This window comes from Pecten maximus, chromosome 5, assembly GCF_902652985.1.
Source record: "Pecten maximus chromosome 5, xPecMax1.1, whole genome shotgun sequence".
NCBI lineage: Eukaryota > Metazoa > Mollusca > Bivalvia > Pectinida > Pectinidae > Pecten > Pecten maximus.
Window position 1 is genome coordinate 14,668,760 of NC_047019.1, and position 18,175 is coordinate 14,686,934.

Here is an 18,175-nt window from a genome sequence, read left to right on the forward strand (position 1 = left end):
AATTGACAGTGACAAGTGAAATACTGTTATTGTGTACTTACATCGTCCACCATGTGTTCATCACTGGTCATATATACTGTCCACTCCCCGCGTGATGCCGGCTGGGCCACCATACGACACAAACCTGTCGAAGGTAGAAATCAACATTTAAATATCACTAGTCACTTGATTATTCGTTTACTAAAATTTGGCTTTTTATTGGTGTTCAGAATTTTGTCTTGAAAATAAACACCCGATTCCCAAAATGAATTACCATCATTCAACGATTCAATGAGATGTTCAAATTGTCGTTAAATATCACATCAAATAAAATGCTTACCAGCTCTGGCAAAAGGTTCTATGAAATCAGCCAAGCCATTGGGAATGTTTCGTACAGTATCACAAGAGTACCCATCTTCTGGTAACAGGAATGGCAATTGTAAGTCAGAATCTTCCTCCAGCTGCACCTCACGGCCGTCATTCTTGGTCAGGTCGTCGGCCATGTTTTGTGCTATTGAGACAACACTCTCTATAAGGCTGTGTGGGATGGGTGGCTCACCAGTTTCTGGCATATACCTCTGAAGCAGTTCTTGAAGCTGGAGCGAGTTCAACTTGAAGCATGTCGAGCTGATGTCAGCAATGTCATCAGAACTGGCCTTGGGTGCTTGCAAAAGATGTGCCGCCTGAAATGGTCAAGATAAAAATATAAACAGTACATTTCCTTTGTGTGAATATAAACAGTACATTGGTTTTGTGTGAATAACATAGTCTGATACGGTTAAATGATGGCAGTCAATGGTGACCTTTGACCCTTTAACCTTGACCAATGGCCATCAGAATGTGATCTGCCGTTGTTCTTGAAGTTATGATACTACAGTGTTAATATAAACCCAATCTGTCGAGGGGGGGTCACAAGATATGTCTCTGATTCTGTACAGGACAGGACGTGAGAGACAGACATGATTAACACTGTAAGCCCCCACAACCTCCCGGGGGGCATAAAAACCCAAAATTCAAATTTACATCCATTATGATATGGTGAAGTGTGTGACTCTGTCAAGTGATATCAAGTAACCTTTTATCATACTAATAATAATTCCTTACCTGTATGATACGACAAAGATGGCAATCAGCTGCCAGCTCCAATCCTTGTTTCTCAGCCCAGGCCTCTATACGGCCAAGCCTCCGTTTGAGTCGGACTCCCCAGCTCCGCGTACAGAACTCACTGTGGTGTCCAGTTACCATGATATTAAACAGCCACATGTTGATGAAGTGGAAGAGCTGAGAGAACAACTGAATCGTGAGAGCGGCGTTGACACGACAACGACGTAGGAGGTTCATGGCCGAGGAGAGTGTGTCGAGGACATCTCCCAAGGTCGGTTTACCTCTGTTGTACCGGGAATCATCTGTGTTAGTGGAAATACAGGAAAGGTATTATAAACTGCATCATTACATAATAATAGGATGATTCATTTACCTCAAACATTTACCGCCAGCTATGTATATTCCACAATTTATAAACTTAAGTTAAATATATGTTTGTGAAACATGTATACCCACGATTCTGTCTCTATGGGAATGCAGCTACATGAGAAAGTTATCGATATTCCAAAACAGGTCAAAATTTGATTGCCAAGCATTGGCCATGAAGGAACTATAACAAGCAAATTTCATCTTGACAAAACCTTAAATGGCTAATAAGTCCAAAATAAGTCCCAATTCAAGAATACTTTTTTTTGGACAGCACAGCCGTGATATTTGGCCCCAAAAGATCTCATGCAAAATAGCAACATCTGATCATTATTGATGAGTGTTATCAAATCTTCTTAACTAAAGTGACGGGCGGACAGAGGGTAAAACTTTCAATGTGACCACCTGGTGGAGGGAGTGTAAAAATTAAAAGTGCCAGAACAAAGTGGAAGTGGAAGATGAGACCTGATGTCGTATTAGGAGTCATCCATTAAAAGAGATGCTTGGAAAAAAAGTTTTCAAAAAATAACAATTTCCAATGATGTATTCATACCCTGCATCATGTCATCATCTGCTGCCTCGCTCGCGTCGAGGAAGGCAGGCATGGTCCTCTGAAGGTCGTACTGGAGACATCGCACTAGATGGTGGAATGCCATCTGTACTGACTCTGCTAGAGTCTCCTGGGCGTCCAGAGAGAACGGATGGACGTCATGGTCCTGCTTGAAGAAGTGCAGTACCTCCGAGGCGTTGGCCATCCAGAACGCCAAGGTGGCTGGGTTATCACAGTTAGACTGCAAAGGGAAACGGTCAAAGTTAAGCTGGATTTTTCAAGTCTATATTATTCTGATGTTTATTCTATATATCACTATGTAGTTACCGTACTGAAACTTCTTAATATGACAGTTAAATAAAAATCAATTTAATATTCAAATTCAAGTTATTTTGTAACGATCTAGAAAATAGCTGATTTATTATTGTAAATCTTCTGCAAAAATTAAGTTAATTGAATTATTCACTTCAAGATAGTCAACGATACTTTGAAATTCTAAATATTCTATCTGTAATACATTTTCCATAGTGCCTGAAGATACACTTAATGATATTTTCATTGCGATATGAATAACATAACCTTACCTGTATTGCTTGCAGTATCATTTTGGAGACCTTAGCGACCAGCATGGTGACCTTGGTGGCTCGCTCTGAGGGGCTGAGGTCGGGGCGGTAGTTGTTAGATAGGGTGTATCTCAGAGCCATGTAGATGGTGTATGTGGGCGCCAGTTTAAACTGTGTGCCTGAATTGTTGTCTAGTATCACTGAGGTCAGGAATCCGTCCTCCTCTGAAAAGGTCAAAGGTCAAACCAACACATTATTTGTATACCAATTAAGGCAATTATCATTCATTCAGAATAAAAACAATATTGTTTACTGCAATTTAATACAATATTAAATGATACAATTTGCATGTCTCGTTTCTGCTACTGGATAACACACTTCCTTTTTACATAAACTGATCAGGTAAATGAATCTCTTTAACTGCATTTCTGTCAAATTCTATGTCATTAATATTAAATCATCGAAAATTTATTACCCTATTTATGCAAAGGTAAAGGAATGCTACTTCTTTAAAAAGTTTGTAAATTGTACCGAATTATGCAATGCTTTGTAGTGGCAGTGAATAAAGGGACATAACTCTTGAATTTGAATGACATTAAATATCGTCGCTATCAAGGGAGATAACTTACTCTCCTCTCTGTACTCCAGAGCTGCCGGTAAGGCCTCGTCTACACGTCTCTGAGGAGGGGGCCTCTCTGGTTCCCTCGGTGGTCCCATGTTCTGGACAGACTGGCTCCTGGAGAAGAATGAATACAGTGATGAAATAGAAATAATTTACCCAGAAAATCTAAACCACAAATAATCAAAGATAACTGATTCTGCAGTTAAGTCATTGTTTTCTTCAAATATCAACCGTAAAATAAGATTGGTTATATCTATTGAAACAATTTTAAAACCATACAGTTCTTGTTAAATGTTGGTGGTGAATATTACATTAAATTTTGTAGATATATGTACAAAGAAGAGTAGATGATATTTTTCTATGAGCCTATATTCGTACCGTTTTTGAAGTTCTCCATGCATGGGTTGGTCATTACTCCTAGGAGAACTATCTGCCATGGTCTCCACCTTCCCATCCACATCAAAATTTGTCTCCTGTGGTTTTGGGCTGTAGGGACCCCCTCGTTTCTGTATAGGGCCGGAAGGAGCAACCTGTCCCTTTTTCAATCTCTGCGAAAAAAGAAAAAAAAAGATTAATCAAAAGTAACTCCCTAATTTTCATTTTTGGCATAATATATGATATTATATTATTTTGATATATATCATGCATGCAGGTTTGTAAAGAGGATGAAATTAATTACGTGAGTAATCTCTTGATAATTAATCTACATTAAAGTAGTCATACCTCTCTGATCAGGCAGAGATGGAACAAATGTACCCTCTCCTGATTTAAAGGAAATTTATACAAACACAAGATTTAATCCAAGTTCAAAAGAGTTGTGAAACTTTAATTATAAATCATAAGCGCCAGTATCAATCTAGATTTGACATTACTTGACTCTTACCTCCTCATAAATGGGGTCAATAAATTGAAAGTAATTCAGTTTTCCAAGTCGTAGTGTATTTCCATTTTGTAGCTTCGTTGTCTCATACACACGCTGGTTATTGACATATGTCTCTGCTTCTGCGCTGGTAGGTGTTACCATGACGATGCCATCGTTAGGCGATAAGCCAAGCATACAGTGCCGTGGCTGGATGTTTGATCCCTTTACCTATAGTTGATAATAATGCGAAACATTTGTATAGATATGTACCGACGTATTTACACAATTACTCTCTCAAATAACTAATAGAAACGATAAATGCATCATATTCTAAAGAACATTCAAACTATCATGAACATTTTAAAATCCAAATATATATATATATATATAAAAAAAATAGTGATTTTTTTAATTCTCGGTTTTTAGATAGAACATATACACGTACCACAAAATGATGAAATTATCCTTAAAGTTGAATTTCATATTCACACAAAAAAATATTTCACTAATGTCTTGTATTACGTAACATATAATTTTAGTTTTGATAAATACGTACAAATATAACAGCAGTTGCCTTGTCACTGCCAACATCTGTAAACTTTCGATGAATCTGGTGTATCTTCCCGTTCGGATTTTCAGAACCATCTGAAATAATAAATGAGATAGGTGTAATCAATGTATGACACAATTCCATTGTAATGTCAGGTATCAGTTTAAGGCTAAGTTTTACCATGAATCTTTCTTGCTTTTATGTTTGGATAAATATATCATACCTGTGGGAAACAAAAGGGGTCAAAGTTCACTTGCCCTTTGGGCAGGTGAGATAAACATAACAAAACTTCACCGAGAGTGAAAATTTACCTGTGTGTCTTTGAGGACTTACCTGGGTGAAGCTCTCTCAAGTACGGAAGTTTATTTTGTGGCATGGTGTCAGGTTCATCTCTTTGGTGACTACGAAGATCGTCATGTGACACTGCCCGCAGCTTCTTGTGTTTTGTCCCTAACTGGTCAGGTGATCTGCGCTTCAGTTGGAACAGTACAGTGCCTGAAAACAAAAGATTTAATGTCAAATATATGCGTACCAACGAAACAAGCGATTCATAAAAAGTCTGAAATTTACCCACAGTAAGTAAATGCCCTCCAGGAACTGAAATTTACTCATAAATCCGATTGAAAAAGTTCTCCTTTAAAACATAACTCCAAACACTATACTGAATACTTTACCAAAATGTTGTAACCTCTACAAAAGCAAAACTAACAGTTCACATGGTATAGACATATATTATGATATACCAGCTGTCTGTAGCTTTCATTACTTCCGATACAACACAATCCTACACAGTAGGAATCACACGAAACCAGATCTAGGTATTGTATAACACAGGTACCATCTAAACTGGAGAACTCTGAGTCACCTTTAGTACAAAGTCATCACCACATCTCGCCATCATACGAGATCAAATTTCATTGGTTCTTCGATTCACTCTGAGGCATCTTCATTGATTTTTTCCCCATTGTTACATCTTTTTTACATGTCAGAACATGTGATCTTACATGTTATACTTTTACTGGGTTTTTTTTAAGTAACAGATTCACATCCACATGTTGCTGTTGGACATAGACACATTTAGATTTGGTAATTTAAGACCAAAATCAATTGGGATACATGAAAAATATTGAATCAGGGTTAAGGTAAAAAAAAAACATTAATCTGAAACACTGCAGCATTCTTTTTGTTTGGGATGTGATTCACTAGTTTGATTTCGATAAAACTGAAGTATACAGTATTGCCATTTTCTTTTCTGTTATTTTCCAGATTTTTCAGCCATTTTAAATTTTGAACAGATCAGATAATACCATACTAATCCTCAATACAGCCAATGCCACTCTCTATACCCTCCCAATGCCATCCTCTACCCTCCCAATGCAACCCTCTACCCTCTAAATGCCACCATCTACCCTCTCAATGCCACCCCTACCCTCTCAATGCAAATGAGACCAACCCACTCTCTACCTTCCCAATGCCATCCTCTACCCTCCCAATGCAACCCTCTACCCTCTAAATGCCACCATCTACCCTCTCAATGCCACCATCTACCCTCTCAATGCAAATGAGACCAACCCACTCTCTACCCTCCCAATGCCATCCTCTACCCTCCCAATGCCATCCTCTACTCTCCCAATGCCACCCTCTACCCTCCCAATGCCACCCTCTACCCTCTCAATGCCACCCCTACCCTCTCAATGAAAATGAGACCAACCCACTCTCTACCCTCTGAATGCTACCCTCTACCCTCCCAATGCCACCCTCTGCCCTCCCAATACAAATGAGACCAACCCATTAACTCTTCCTTAGTTTCATCAATTTCCAAAACTCCCCAGAGAATAAGACTCGGTTATAAAGTTTTATTATAAATTTTTTATGACTATTGAACTATTGCCTTGAGGGGTTGATGTTTTTGAGTGAATCAGTATGTTTTCTTGTTTAGCCAGAAGGAATCATGGTATTGAATAGCAAGAAACAAGTTATTGACTAACAGATGACGGTGAAAGGAAACAACTTTGTTACTTAAATGTCCAGACCGAAGAATTCTTATCCTTTTTATAACATTTCTATTGGTAACGATGGAAATTCAATTTGACTGTTAAAAGCTTGAGAATCATATGCTTGTAATTGGCTGATGCAGTTGCTGCTTTGTAACTCCACACAAAAACGGAAACAGGGACGGCAGATGATAATCAATAAATAACTGTCAAATTCATGTCATATTGAATTTATCAATTATTTAAGGAAATGCAATAACACGTTCATACTCAAAAAGTCGAAATTTCTCTTTACTCTATGGTAAAATATAATTTAGGGAATGATAAAGCCAATTCTGAGCATTCTGGTATGATGGTATAGGAGTAAATTAGGTTAGAAAACCCTGGAAGGCAGAATTTGGATCAATGGCTGTCCAAGGGGAGGTAATTCTGATAGGGCTTTAACCAATACTTGGTAGTGAAACTCAACAATGCAATTAACATATCAAATTATGTTTTATTACAATGAATTTAGTGATCTGTAACTTAATTTTACATATCAAGTTTCATCAGATCATCTTTGAGATCCATTAGACATTACTAAAGTTCGGTTTTAAGATTGATAACATATCAATGTAAAGTTGACTATATATGTTCCTCACGCAGCTATATTAATCCAGTACATCACACTTTTTGATCAATAAGTCTTGATATCAGTAGAAATCTATGATGAGGTGAACCTTCATCAGATCATTTCACCTGGAGGCATGTATTTACATATGACATTTAAATGTGACAAGTAGTTTAATATATTGTCAGAGTTATGTCATCACTTTAATAGTAGAAATGCATTTACATTATTAGGAATTTGATTTGATTTATTCATTATCAAGAAAATCCTCAAAATGTTAACCACATAAAATATAATATACATATATATGATATATAACTTCCCGTCTGTAATACATATTGGATGGTATTGGATTGGTTTCGGTGAAATATCCAACTTGCATACCCAACTATGTTCAAGTGGAATTGTTAGATAATAACAAAATCTGAGCCAATTCAACTGTCAAAATTAAGAGTATGAAAACAACAGTTCCTCTAGATCTATAGTCATCATATGATGAAATACAAGATGAATGCATGATTACAGATCTTCCTTCATCCAACCGCCTATCTACCTCACATTTCTTACTTACAGACTTATATCTACTTCATTTTTTACCTACAGACCTATCTACCTCATTTTTTACCTACAGACCTATCTACTTCATTTTTTACCTACAGACCTATCTACCTCATTTTTTACCTACAGACCTATCTACTTCATTTTTTACCTACAGACCTATCTGCTTCATTTTTTACCTACAGACCTATCTACCTCATTTTTCACCTACAGACCTATCTACCTCATTTTTCATCTGCAGACCTATCTACTTCATTTTTCACCTACAGACCTATCTACTTCATTTTTTCACCTGCAGACCTATCTACCTTATTTTTTCACCTGCAGACCTATCTACCTCATTTTTCACCTGCAGACCTATCTACCTCATTTTTCACCTGCAGACCTATCTACCTTATTTTTTCACCTGCAGACCTATCTAATTATTTTTGTCACATGCAGACCTATCTAATGTTTTTCACCTGCACACCTACCTCGTGCTGGAGGAAACTCCATAGCGATGAATAGGGGACATTCGCTGTCCTCCATGATCCTCTCCTCCCCCATAGATCCTCCGTGGTACTCCTGTTCCCCAGGGGGCACAATCACCTAAGGACACAGACACAGCAGTAGGTTCATTTATTAACTCGCGCCATTTCCTCAAAGCTATCTATTGCATGATTGGATATGTTTCTTCATAATGCTGTCAGCTGAAGACTTTCGACACGAAAAGAGCTAAATTGATATTACCGCTTAAATATGTACACTTACAGTATACATGTGTAATTACATTATATTTCAATTCTTAAACAAAGGCACAACTGATATGAAGCATTATGTGGTTAAATATTTTTTTTTTATTTTGAATGTTTTCATTCCTAGAAAACTATGAAAATTGTAGTATCCAGTTCTTTATGACCAGTCTATAATAGAATGTTTTGTTTTTTTTTCTTTTCTCACCTGTACAAGGCAGAAATCTTCTGTGTCCTCGTTTTCCAGCCCATATTTCTCCATGGCTTCCTTGACGATGCCCCCCACTGTATCACTCGTGGACAGCAGTAAGGTCTTGTAGGGAATGTCAGGTTTGAGAGTGTCACCATAAATCTTCAGGGTACCACCTAAACATAAAAACAATCAAAAGATAAAAGTCTTTCAAAAACAGCATTTGTATCTTATTCATCTTAGTCATCTTATTAATTATTTTTAATGTAGTTTGCTTCCAATATGCTTCTTTTTATTTTATTGTTTACTGCTACCAACATGCATTGTCATGAATATTCAGTGCATGTTCAACAGAGCGTGTTTGTCCTTTTTATTTATTTATTACTGCACCTGTTTACAACACATTATCATATCGATGTAAAACTGATTTTTATTTCAGAGATAATTACACATGATGAATAAATCATGGATTTGATAATGAAGATGAAATTTATACAGTATTTTCCGGATACATCTTAAGCATCAACTATTATGAAATAGATTTATACTAACAAAGTCCCCATGAAATATATACTTTACACAAAATTCTTGTTTTTTTGATATCTTTTTTTTGGGATAGGACCTAAAGAAACCCCAATTGAAGAAGATATGCTGTTAACTTTCTGTGGTAATATCACACACTCCATTAAATCAGGCCAGGTAATTATAGTCTGTTCCATAAATACACCAGAAATAACCATTATCCTACCTTGTCTCTATACATTAATTATTTAACAGCTCTCTACATTAATTATTTAACGGGGACGTAACTGGTTGAATGTAACTTGGTACATAAACCTGATGGGCGGAGGAGAAATCTCTAATCTCACAGTGTGGTGATTTACAGAGAACCACGACAAAATGTCCTTGTCTGTTTATCAGATAATGTGGAGAGATAATTTAGCTTTACAAAATATCTCTGTTTTCAGATAAAGCCTGTACTACCCAATAATTGTCTGGGAGAATAGAAATGTTTACAGTAGAAATGCACACAATCCAATCTTTAAGTACCCAGTAATAAACTGCTTTCAACTAACAACACAAGAAAACCAGTTTTTCTACTTAAAATCGTTAATTGTGTATGTATACACATCAAATGATATTCCAATCCTTTTAAAGGGGAGTAACTCTATCAGTCTTATTGCTAGACTGGGAAAGGGGGGGGGGAAAATTACTTATTGATACATTTCACAATTTTATAAAGGATCATCACTGATCATCCAAATAGTTTAGTCATTCAGCATGTTACAGATGTAATCATATCTAAACTAATCTAATTTACAGCAGTATAGTCCGTTCCATCTTGGTCAATACTGGATTGTACAATATTTGTATGCCTCCAAGTTAAAATACACTTCACATCAATCATAAATTGTATTCACATTGAAAATTCAAACAAAAACATGAACAGAATTTTTCCAGATTTTTTTTAACAGGCATCTATGATTTTATATATGGGCTGAAAAACATGGCAGAAGTTTTCTGTGTATTGATACCAGCATACATAAGGTCATGGTCCTGAGTTTTTTTTTATTAAGATCTGTCCTCCAAGGTAAGCTTAGCCATGATAAGCTTAGCTAAGGTAAGCTCAGTCACTGTAAAAGTAATCTTCTGTAACACTAATTACTAATTAGCTAGGATGTAGTGGAGCACTGCTCCAAACACTGGAGGATTCAGATTTATCTCAGGGGTTCAGCCACAATTCTAAATAGGTACGGAACCAGAGGGTGTGACGGAGTTTCATACAATGGGCACCTAATACTAGTCTGCACTGCATGCCAATGATAACATGTCATTTATTATGGCTAATAGGCTGTGTTTGTATAACATCAGTAAACATGGTCAGGAGACTGTATGTGACAATGAGACACAGAACATCACCAGACAATGAGATATGGTACATCACCAGACAATGAGACACCGTACATCACCAGACAATGAGACACAGTACATCACCAGACAAGGAGACACGGTACATCACCAGACAATGAGACATGGTACATCACCAGACAATGAGACACGGTACATCACCAGACAATGAGACACGGTACATCACCAGACAATGAGACACGGTACATCACCAGACAATGAGACATGGTACATCACCAGACAATGAGACACACTAGTACTACATCACCAGACAATGAGATACCGTACATCACCAGACAATGAGACACAGAACATCACCAGACAATGAGACATGGTACATCACCAGACAATGAGACACGGTACATCACCAGACAATGAGATACGGTACATCACCAGACAATGAGACACAGTACATCACCAGACAATGAGGCACAGTACATCACCAGACAATGAGACACGGTACATCACCAGACAATGAGACACAGAACATCACCAGACAATGAGACATGGTACATCACCAGACAATAAGACACGGTACATCACCAGACAATGAGACATGTACATCACCAGACAATGAGGCACAGTACATCACCAGACAATGAGACACGGTACATCACCAGACAATGAGACACGGTACATCACCAGACAATGAGACATTGTACATCACCAGACAATGAGATACGGTACATCACCAGACAATGAGACACGGTACATCACCAGACAATGAGACACGGTACATCACCAGACCATGAGACACAGTACATCACCAGACAATGAGACACGGTACATCACCAGACAATGAGACACAGTACATCACCAGACAATGAGACATGGTACATCACCAGACATTGAGACATAGTACATCATGATCACCAGACAATGAGACACGGTACATCACCAGACAATGAGACACAGTACAACACCAGACAATGAGACACGGTACATCACCAGACAAGGAGACATGGTACATCACCAGACAATGAGACACAGTACATCACCAGACACAATACATCACCAGACAATGAGACACGGTACATCACAAGACAATGAGACACAGTACATCACCAGACAATGAGATAGTGTACTAGTACATCACTAGACAATGAGACACAGTACATCACCAGACAATATGATACAGTACATCACCAGACAATGAGACACGGTACATCACCAGACAATGAGACACAGTACATCACCAGACAATGAGACACGGTACATCACCAGACAATGAGACACAGTACATCACCAGACAATAACAGAGACAAACACAGATTTTTCTGTGTCAGAGGTGTATGTTGCCTCACAGATACAAAAGTCTCTATAGTGATGTTTGTAATACGCTGACATTCCTGTAAAAATGGTTAAGTACAAACATGTCCTAGTAAGTAAACAACACTCCAAAATCACGTTATTTTGTAAACAAAACTATTTTTGGGTCCCAAAAACAAGACAAAAACCAATAGATTAAATTACTTATTTCCAGCACACCTGATACCAGGATTTAAAACTTCCTTTGAGATGCTTCAAGTCTTATTTAAATTTTAAAAGGATCCCTAGTCGCCTGGTATTACAAAGGGAGATAATTATACCTGTTCTGATAAGATTTATGTGTTACAACCTCATCAGGTGGTAACCTTTACAGTACTACAAAGTAGCTGACCTTTGACCTTTAACCCAGTGAAAGCTCATAGAACTCTATATTAAGGCTAATTGACAAGCACCTGCTGAGATTGAAGTGTCTCCTTTGACAGCAAATTACTGTGGGGTTACAGCAAACAGCCTGAAAGGCCAATTACATGTTGTTAAACATGTGTTAATGCTTTAAACACTAACTCCCACTGACGTTCAGTACAGAACCAGTGCAGTCTGTATTATAGCAGTGTAAGAAACTGTACCCTAACATACACCATTATATACAGGTAGTATCTAACAATCTATACCCTCAGATACACTAAGTCTTATAATGAAATTACCTTGGTATACCCAGAGAGCTGTACCCAGAAAATGCTCTAAACATGAAATTGTACCAAGAGATAAAATATTATTAAGTATCTAATAATTAAGTTGTATCATCAAATACATTATTATAAAGTATCTACCTATGAAATTGTACAAAGAGATATAAACACAACATAAGAAGAAACATTGTAGTAGTTGGTGACTACCTCAATAAGACACAGGTAGGGTGGGCCGAACAACACACCTCAGATCCTTACCTGAGGTTACCTGGCCAGTACTCTAACCAACTGAACTATCGCGACCCTGTAAACTTTAACTAGCTAACTTATATCAAGTATGATACAAAACTATAACATTCCTACCAAGGGAGCTCTAGTACCATACACTGAAGATGTGTCTCCTGATGCGTCTACAGTAACATCTGTAGCCTCGTACTGACAGTGGTTTAATGTGTGCAAAAACAACCATCAAACTTAAAATCTGTAGCCTCAGTCTTGTAAAGTCAAATTGAAATTTCAAATATCAATAAAATACATATTCCTCTTGAAAATCACTCCAGATTGGTCCATTTTTCTATGGTTTGAAGATGTTTAAACCACTCCTGAATCTTTACACAAAATTTCAAAGATACTCTATAACAAACAGCAATGATCGAAGCATATACCATCAAATTGTTTTGTTTTTGTTCCCTTTATTTTTGTGTTACAATGGCAACCACGAAAATTATCATCAAAGTTGATATAAATGTTATACAGACATTAAAATGGTCATATTTTCATTATGGTGACACTTTGAACTATAACACACCAAAGATTATTCCAATTTTAGCTAGAGATCAAATACACATGACTTTTACTGGAATGATATTAATATATGGCTATGTATTGTATGTCAGCCGTGAAAAGGGTGTCTATATTATATATATATATATATAATGTGATGTATGTTGATAGTGATAGTTGATACAGGGCAAATTTTTCAAAATACTGGGGATAAAAATAAACAGAATATCAGGTATGGAAAGAAACTGAAATAATACTGTAAATACTGGATGTAGCAGAAAACAGTTTACCTTGGGATAATGAAAAACCTGCTTTTATCATACACAATATCTAAAGAAATATGAATAGCTAGCTATATAGTGAATCAACACATTCTATACATTACGTTTTCCGTTAAAGGGGTAACATTGTATAACTTGTGAGCACATAAATTGAAATGTGACGTTATACTGTCTATATATGGTTGTGATATTCCCACATTGGGACATGTTAGCGTGACATACACGGAGGTGGTTTATGACGTCATCTGACGTAGGAGCCAAAACATACCTATGACACACGGCTGTTTGACTGGAATGTCACAAAAATCAATTAAATCACTGCAGAAAAATCTATATCACAAGTCTAGACAGCGAACAGAACTTCTTTTCATCAGTTGTAAATCTACGACAGTAGAATTTAATAACTTTAATATAACTCAAAGTAGGCACCATTTTACATAGCGATACTCCATTTAGATACCATACAAGTTCAGCTTATTTACACAAATCCTCAATATTAAAGTATTTAACATCCAGAAGAGTTATATGAGATGTAAGCTATAGATAGGTTACTTTTAAGGCATACAGAAAATCTCTAATTGACATATCTGATGCACATTAAACGTATTTGGCGCTGACTTTATTTATGTAGATGATCTTTTTTGAACACGGTAAACAGATGAGAAGTGTAATAATACCAGTAACGATTTACATAAAGCACTTACATATGTATTTTGGGTATAATAAATCTACTGTTTAATTGCTATCACAGTTTGCAGTCTGAGTCCCTGTGATGGATTTTCTAGCCGAAGAATCTGCGAGTGTGATGTTCAACATGTCAACTTTCTCCTAAATCATTCTCAGCTTTGGAAACTTGCAATTTTAAACCTTGCCTTAGTGCCAAGGATCAATAATTGTTTTAGGGAATATATCATAAACTGTACGCTTGAGGGGTTTAGATTTTCTCTATTAGTCTAGCAGTGCTTTTTTGCCCAACATTTCTCAGCTAAACCACAATTCATCATCCAGCTCCAGTATATATTACAACAAACAAGTATACAACAAGGTTTGATTGTAAAATAAGAGGCCCAATGAGCCTGTATCCATCAGATGGTATTGGATACAATTCATAAACACATCTGTGTCCTTAAAAGTAATCAGGTTAAATTCAAACAACATTTGCAATCCTTGATTTTCTCAAGGATCTTTCATAGCAGGTCAAGGTCATTAATAAGTCATAAGATTATAAATGATGTAAGTACAATATCTATCACATATATACCAGGTATGCATAAAAATACAAGCATAATTGTATATATGCCATCCAAAGTCTTTTCAGTAAGCAAATAATCTTGGTATAGAACTTGCGTTTACACTTCATTAAAGATGAAGAAAAAGGACTCTATCTGACCATAAACTTTTAAAAGCTATGTAAACTGCATTCTTATAAAGTCTTTGAATACAAAGGTAATTGGTTATAACATTAAAAAGTACAAAGGTAAAAACACCACTGCCCTTGAGAAGCCATTTTACAATGTAGTCATTCTGATCCTGATTACAATGAAAGCATTTAAATTAAGTGAATCCCTGTTCACCTGAGAAAATACGTCAAAACAGAAGAGATAAAAAAAATCGTGAATTAGATCAAAACATTATATATTTATAAACCGGGATGATGACAAGACCGTAACTTCACCTCATGAAAAGTCAATAACTGTATGCATTATGAATGAGAATTCTTAGAACTGGACAGAACAGGTTAGAAGAAATTCCAGAGCACTTGGTATATCGCTCCTTGTGGCTGTCCACTAATCAGCTCGAGTAGATATAGGTGTTTTATTTAGCTATTACAGAGCCTCACTCTCATGTCCATGTTTACATACCAGATCACTGTGAACTCTGAACGTGACTTTGTTTTGAAATCACATTAACATGTATATAGTACCACCTGTACAATAGCTTTGAGCAGGTACACGTACCTGTACACGTACCTGTGTAAATACCTGTGTTGTACCATGATTTACCAGATCAGATGGTTGACATAACAGACACACATACTGATCTGGGGCTAATATAGATAATTCAGGCATTACTAGGTAATGGTTACTGTACTGTACAATGATCTACTATGACTAACACAAGATGGCACCAGCACTGTCAACTATTATTCTACTTGGAGATCAAATATCTTTGTTTACATCATCTAAAATATATTTAATCTTTGTGATCGACTGTCTATTGCATACATTTAGGCATTTGGATTCATTTAGAAACAAGAAATATCTTTAAAAAAGATAAATGGCATAGTTTTAATGCTGGTGGTTATGTAAAACTGCTGGTGAAATAAATTAACAAACTAATGCGTTTCAGCACGGATAACAAATTATATCAGTTTAAATCATTTTTGGTGATAATAATACTGCATTTGAATCAGGAATATAATTTTCATTAATGTGTCATTTGAAAAGATACATCCACTTATTCAGCTTCCATTAAATCTTAACTTTGTTTCGTTATTAACTTCATATCTGCATTTTGCATTTACCGCTACATCGACCAATCACATACTTCATCTTGACCAGTAACGCCACCTGTCACATCATATCCGGGGCCAAAAGAATATTATACGGCTATGCCGAAAAACTGGTCTTCTGATCACATGTGAACACACTTTATACCAGTATCTACCAGCTCAGTTGATAGCATGGTTCGTTTTGCTGCATTGAAAAAATTAGAATGTTTCCCTAGAATCCATAATGTTATTATTTCTATAGAAATAAAAATATTACAACACTTGCCCTCATTTATAATCATATTTGTATGTACTTTTAACGGTTGCCATGGTTACAAGCCTAAACGATGGTAATATACAGGTGTGATACATTGGTGTCATCAGTTGACCCCCTCCCGACTTCCTGTGTACCATACAGGAAAAGTGATCACATTATCACCTGCCAGGAAGTGACCTCCTTCACCTCTGACCCCATATACACTCTTATTCCAGAGCCTAATACTAGGGGTGCCAAGTTGGCCTCAAACATCCTCTCCACCTGATTAACACAGCGTCTGTCTAATTACCAAAGTGATTCAGAACAAAAACAATACAGAAAGAGTTTTACGCACCATTAACAGTTTTCATTATTTCATTTTTTCCAAAATAATATACCAAGATACCATCAAAACATCTTTCATAATTGATTTTTTTTCTATCGTTCAAAAAAAAGTTTTCTTATAATACAAAATATTCTCCATTGCAATTTTATGGTAATACACCACAACTGTCTACAATATAGAAAGCCATTTCTAAAACAACATAGGATATAAATATTAAGACTGGGATTGCAGCTGTACATGTAAATCATGCTATCTACATGCAATAAGAATGGAAAACATTATGAAAATTAGTCAGAGAGGGGACATTATTTAGAATAATTCTGGTACACTTTCCTGTTTTAACAGAACCTACAAATTATGATAATCTGAAAAATCATTAGCAATAACACAGTTAAATGATTTTGCAGAAGCAACGACCACTGCCATCCCATAATACCCTTATCAAAGAGAACAATAATGGGAAAGTAATAAAAGGGGGAAAATTTCAGGACAATGCCCTACAGCTCTCCAACCACAACAACACAATTAGTCTTACTGTCTCTCCACATAACCCATCTCCTATAAATCACTGGATATTGATAAGACTGCCATCTTCAATTGTTATACATTATCCTATGTGGAGCTGGTCTGCAATATAAATTTGCCAAATCTTATCCCATAGACAGCCTGGTAATTTAGATTTGCAGTCGTCCATACACAAACCCATGTTTATTTTAAATTTTCTGTTTATCAATGGTAATTAAGATATAAGTGACTGGTAACTGTTTTATCTGACAGGGCTAGACAAGTCTATAACAGCAACAAGCTATTACAAGGGACCACACAATACCAACCAATGACACATCTTTACTTCATCGTGGGAGCTTTATTACCTCCCTTTGTGTCTCGACATCCTTTAACCAATTATTCAATACAGTGATTCAGTAGATATCAGCAGCTCTTTGTGTTTAGATTTCTACTCTATCCCTGTGGTCAAATTAGACCAGTTAAATAGATAATAAACATCAGTGGGGTTTACCACTACAAGGCAAATAAATGCATTCTCTTCTATGAAAGGAAGTCTTAGAAGTTATCATTTTTTCAAGCCTTGGCCTGTTTCAAAAAATTTCAAATGAAATGAAAACAAATTTAAGATATACCATATATCAAATAACTACGAAATCTTCCATTTTGACATGTGCTTATATTCAAAAATGGAGACAGCCATTTTGTTGCACGATTCACAATTCATGACGTCACATCACTGTCCATAGCATGATGTCACAATCAAATTCTGACTGGTGCAGTCAAGGAAAACGTTTAGGTTATATTACACTAGTGACATATGCAAAAATATTACCAGTGTGGATTGACTGGTAACAGGCTGATTATGTGATGAATCACAAAACCACACCACATACCAACTGAAATAACCACAGAATTTGTCATATTCTCGATAAATATGTCTGTTCTATTAATCTATTTGAAGGAGAA

The 18,175-nt window shown here is 36.3% G+C and overlaps 1 protein-coding gene across 3 annotated transcripts in view; it reads right to left on the reverse strand.

The window, feature by feature from the left end:
• Window positions 1-18,175, reverse strand: part of LOC117327259 (afadin-like) — an 82,229-nt gene that overhangs the window by 40,197 nt on the left and 23,857 nt on the right. For all 3 annotated transcript variants that reach the window (XM_033884166.1, XM_033884165.1, XM_033884164.1), the window contains exons 5-16: window positions 8,698-8,855; window positions 8,232-8,346; window positions 4,930-5,091; window positions 4,603-4,691; window positions 4,068-4,274; window positions 3,563-3,732; window positions 3,192-3,298; window positions 2,584-2,786; window positions 2,003-2,240; window positions 1,084-1,385; window positions 320-662; window positions 42-124 (exon numbers count right to left, since the gene is read on the reverse strand). In XM_033884166.1, the coding sequence (XP_033740057.1) occupies window positions 42-124; window positions 320-662; window positions 1,084-1,385; window positions 2,003-2,240; window positions 2,584-2,786; window positions 3,192-3,298; window positions 3,563-3,732; window positions 4,068-4,274; window positions 4,603-4,691; window positions 4,930-5,091; window positions 8,232-8,346; window positions 8,698-8,855 (2,177 nt within the window). The remainder of the gene's footprint in view (window positions 1-41; window positions 125-319; window positions 663-1,083; window positions 1,386-2,002; window positions 2,241-2,583; window positions 2,787-3,191; window positions 3,299-3,562; window positions 3,733-4,067; window positions 4,275-4,602; window positions 4,692-4,929; window positions 5,092-8,231; window positions 8,347-8,697; window positions 8,856-18,175) is intronic.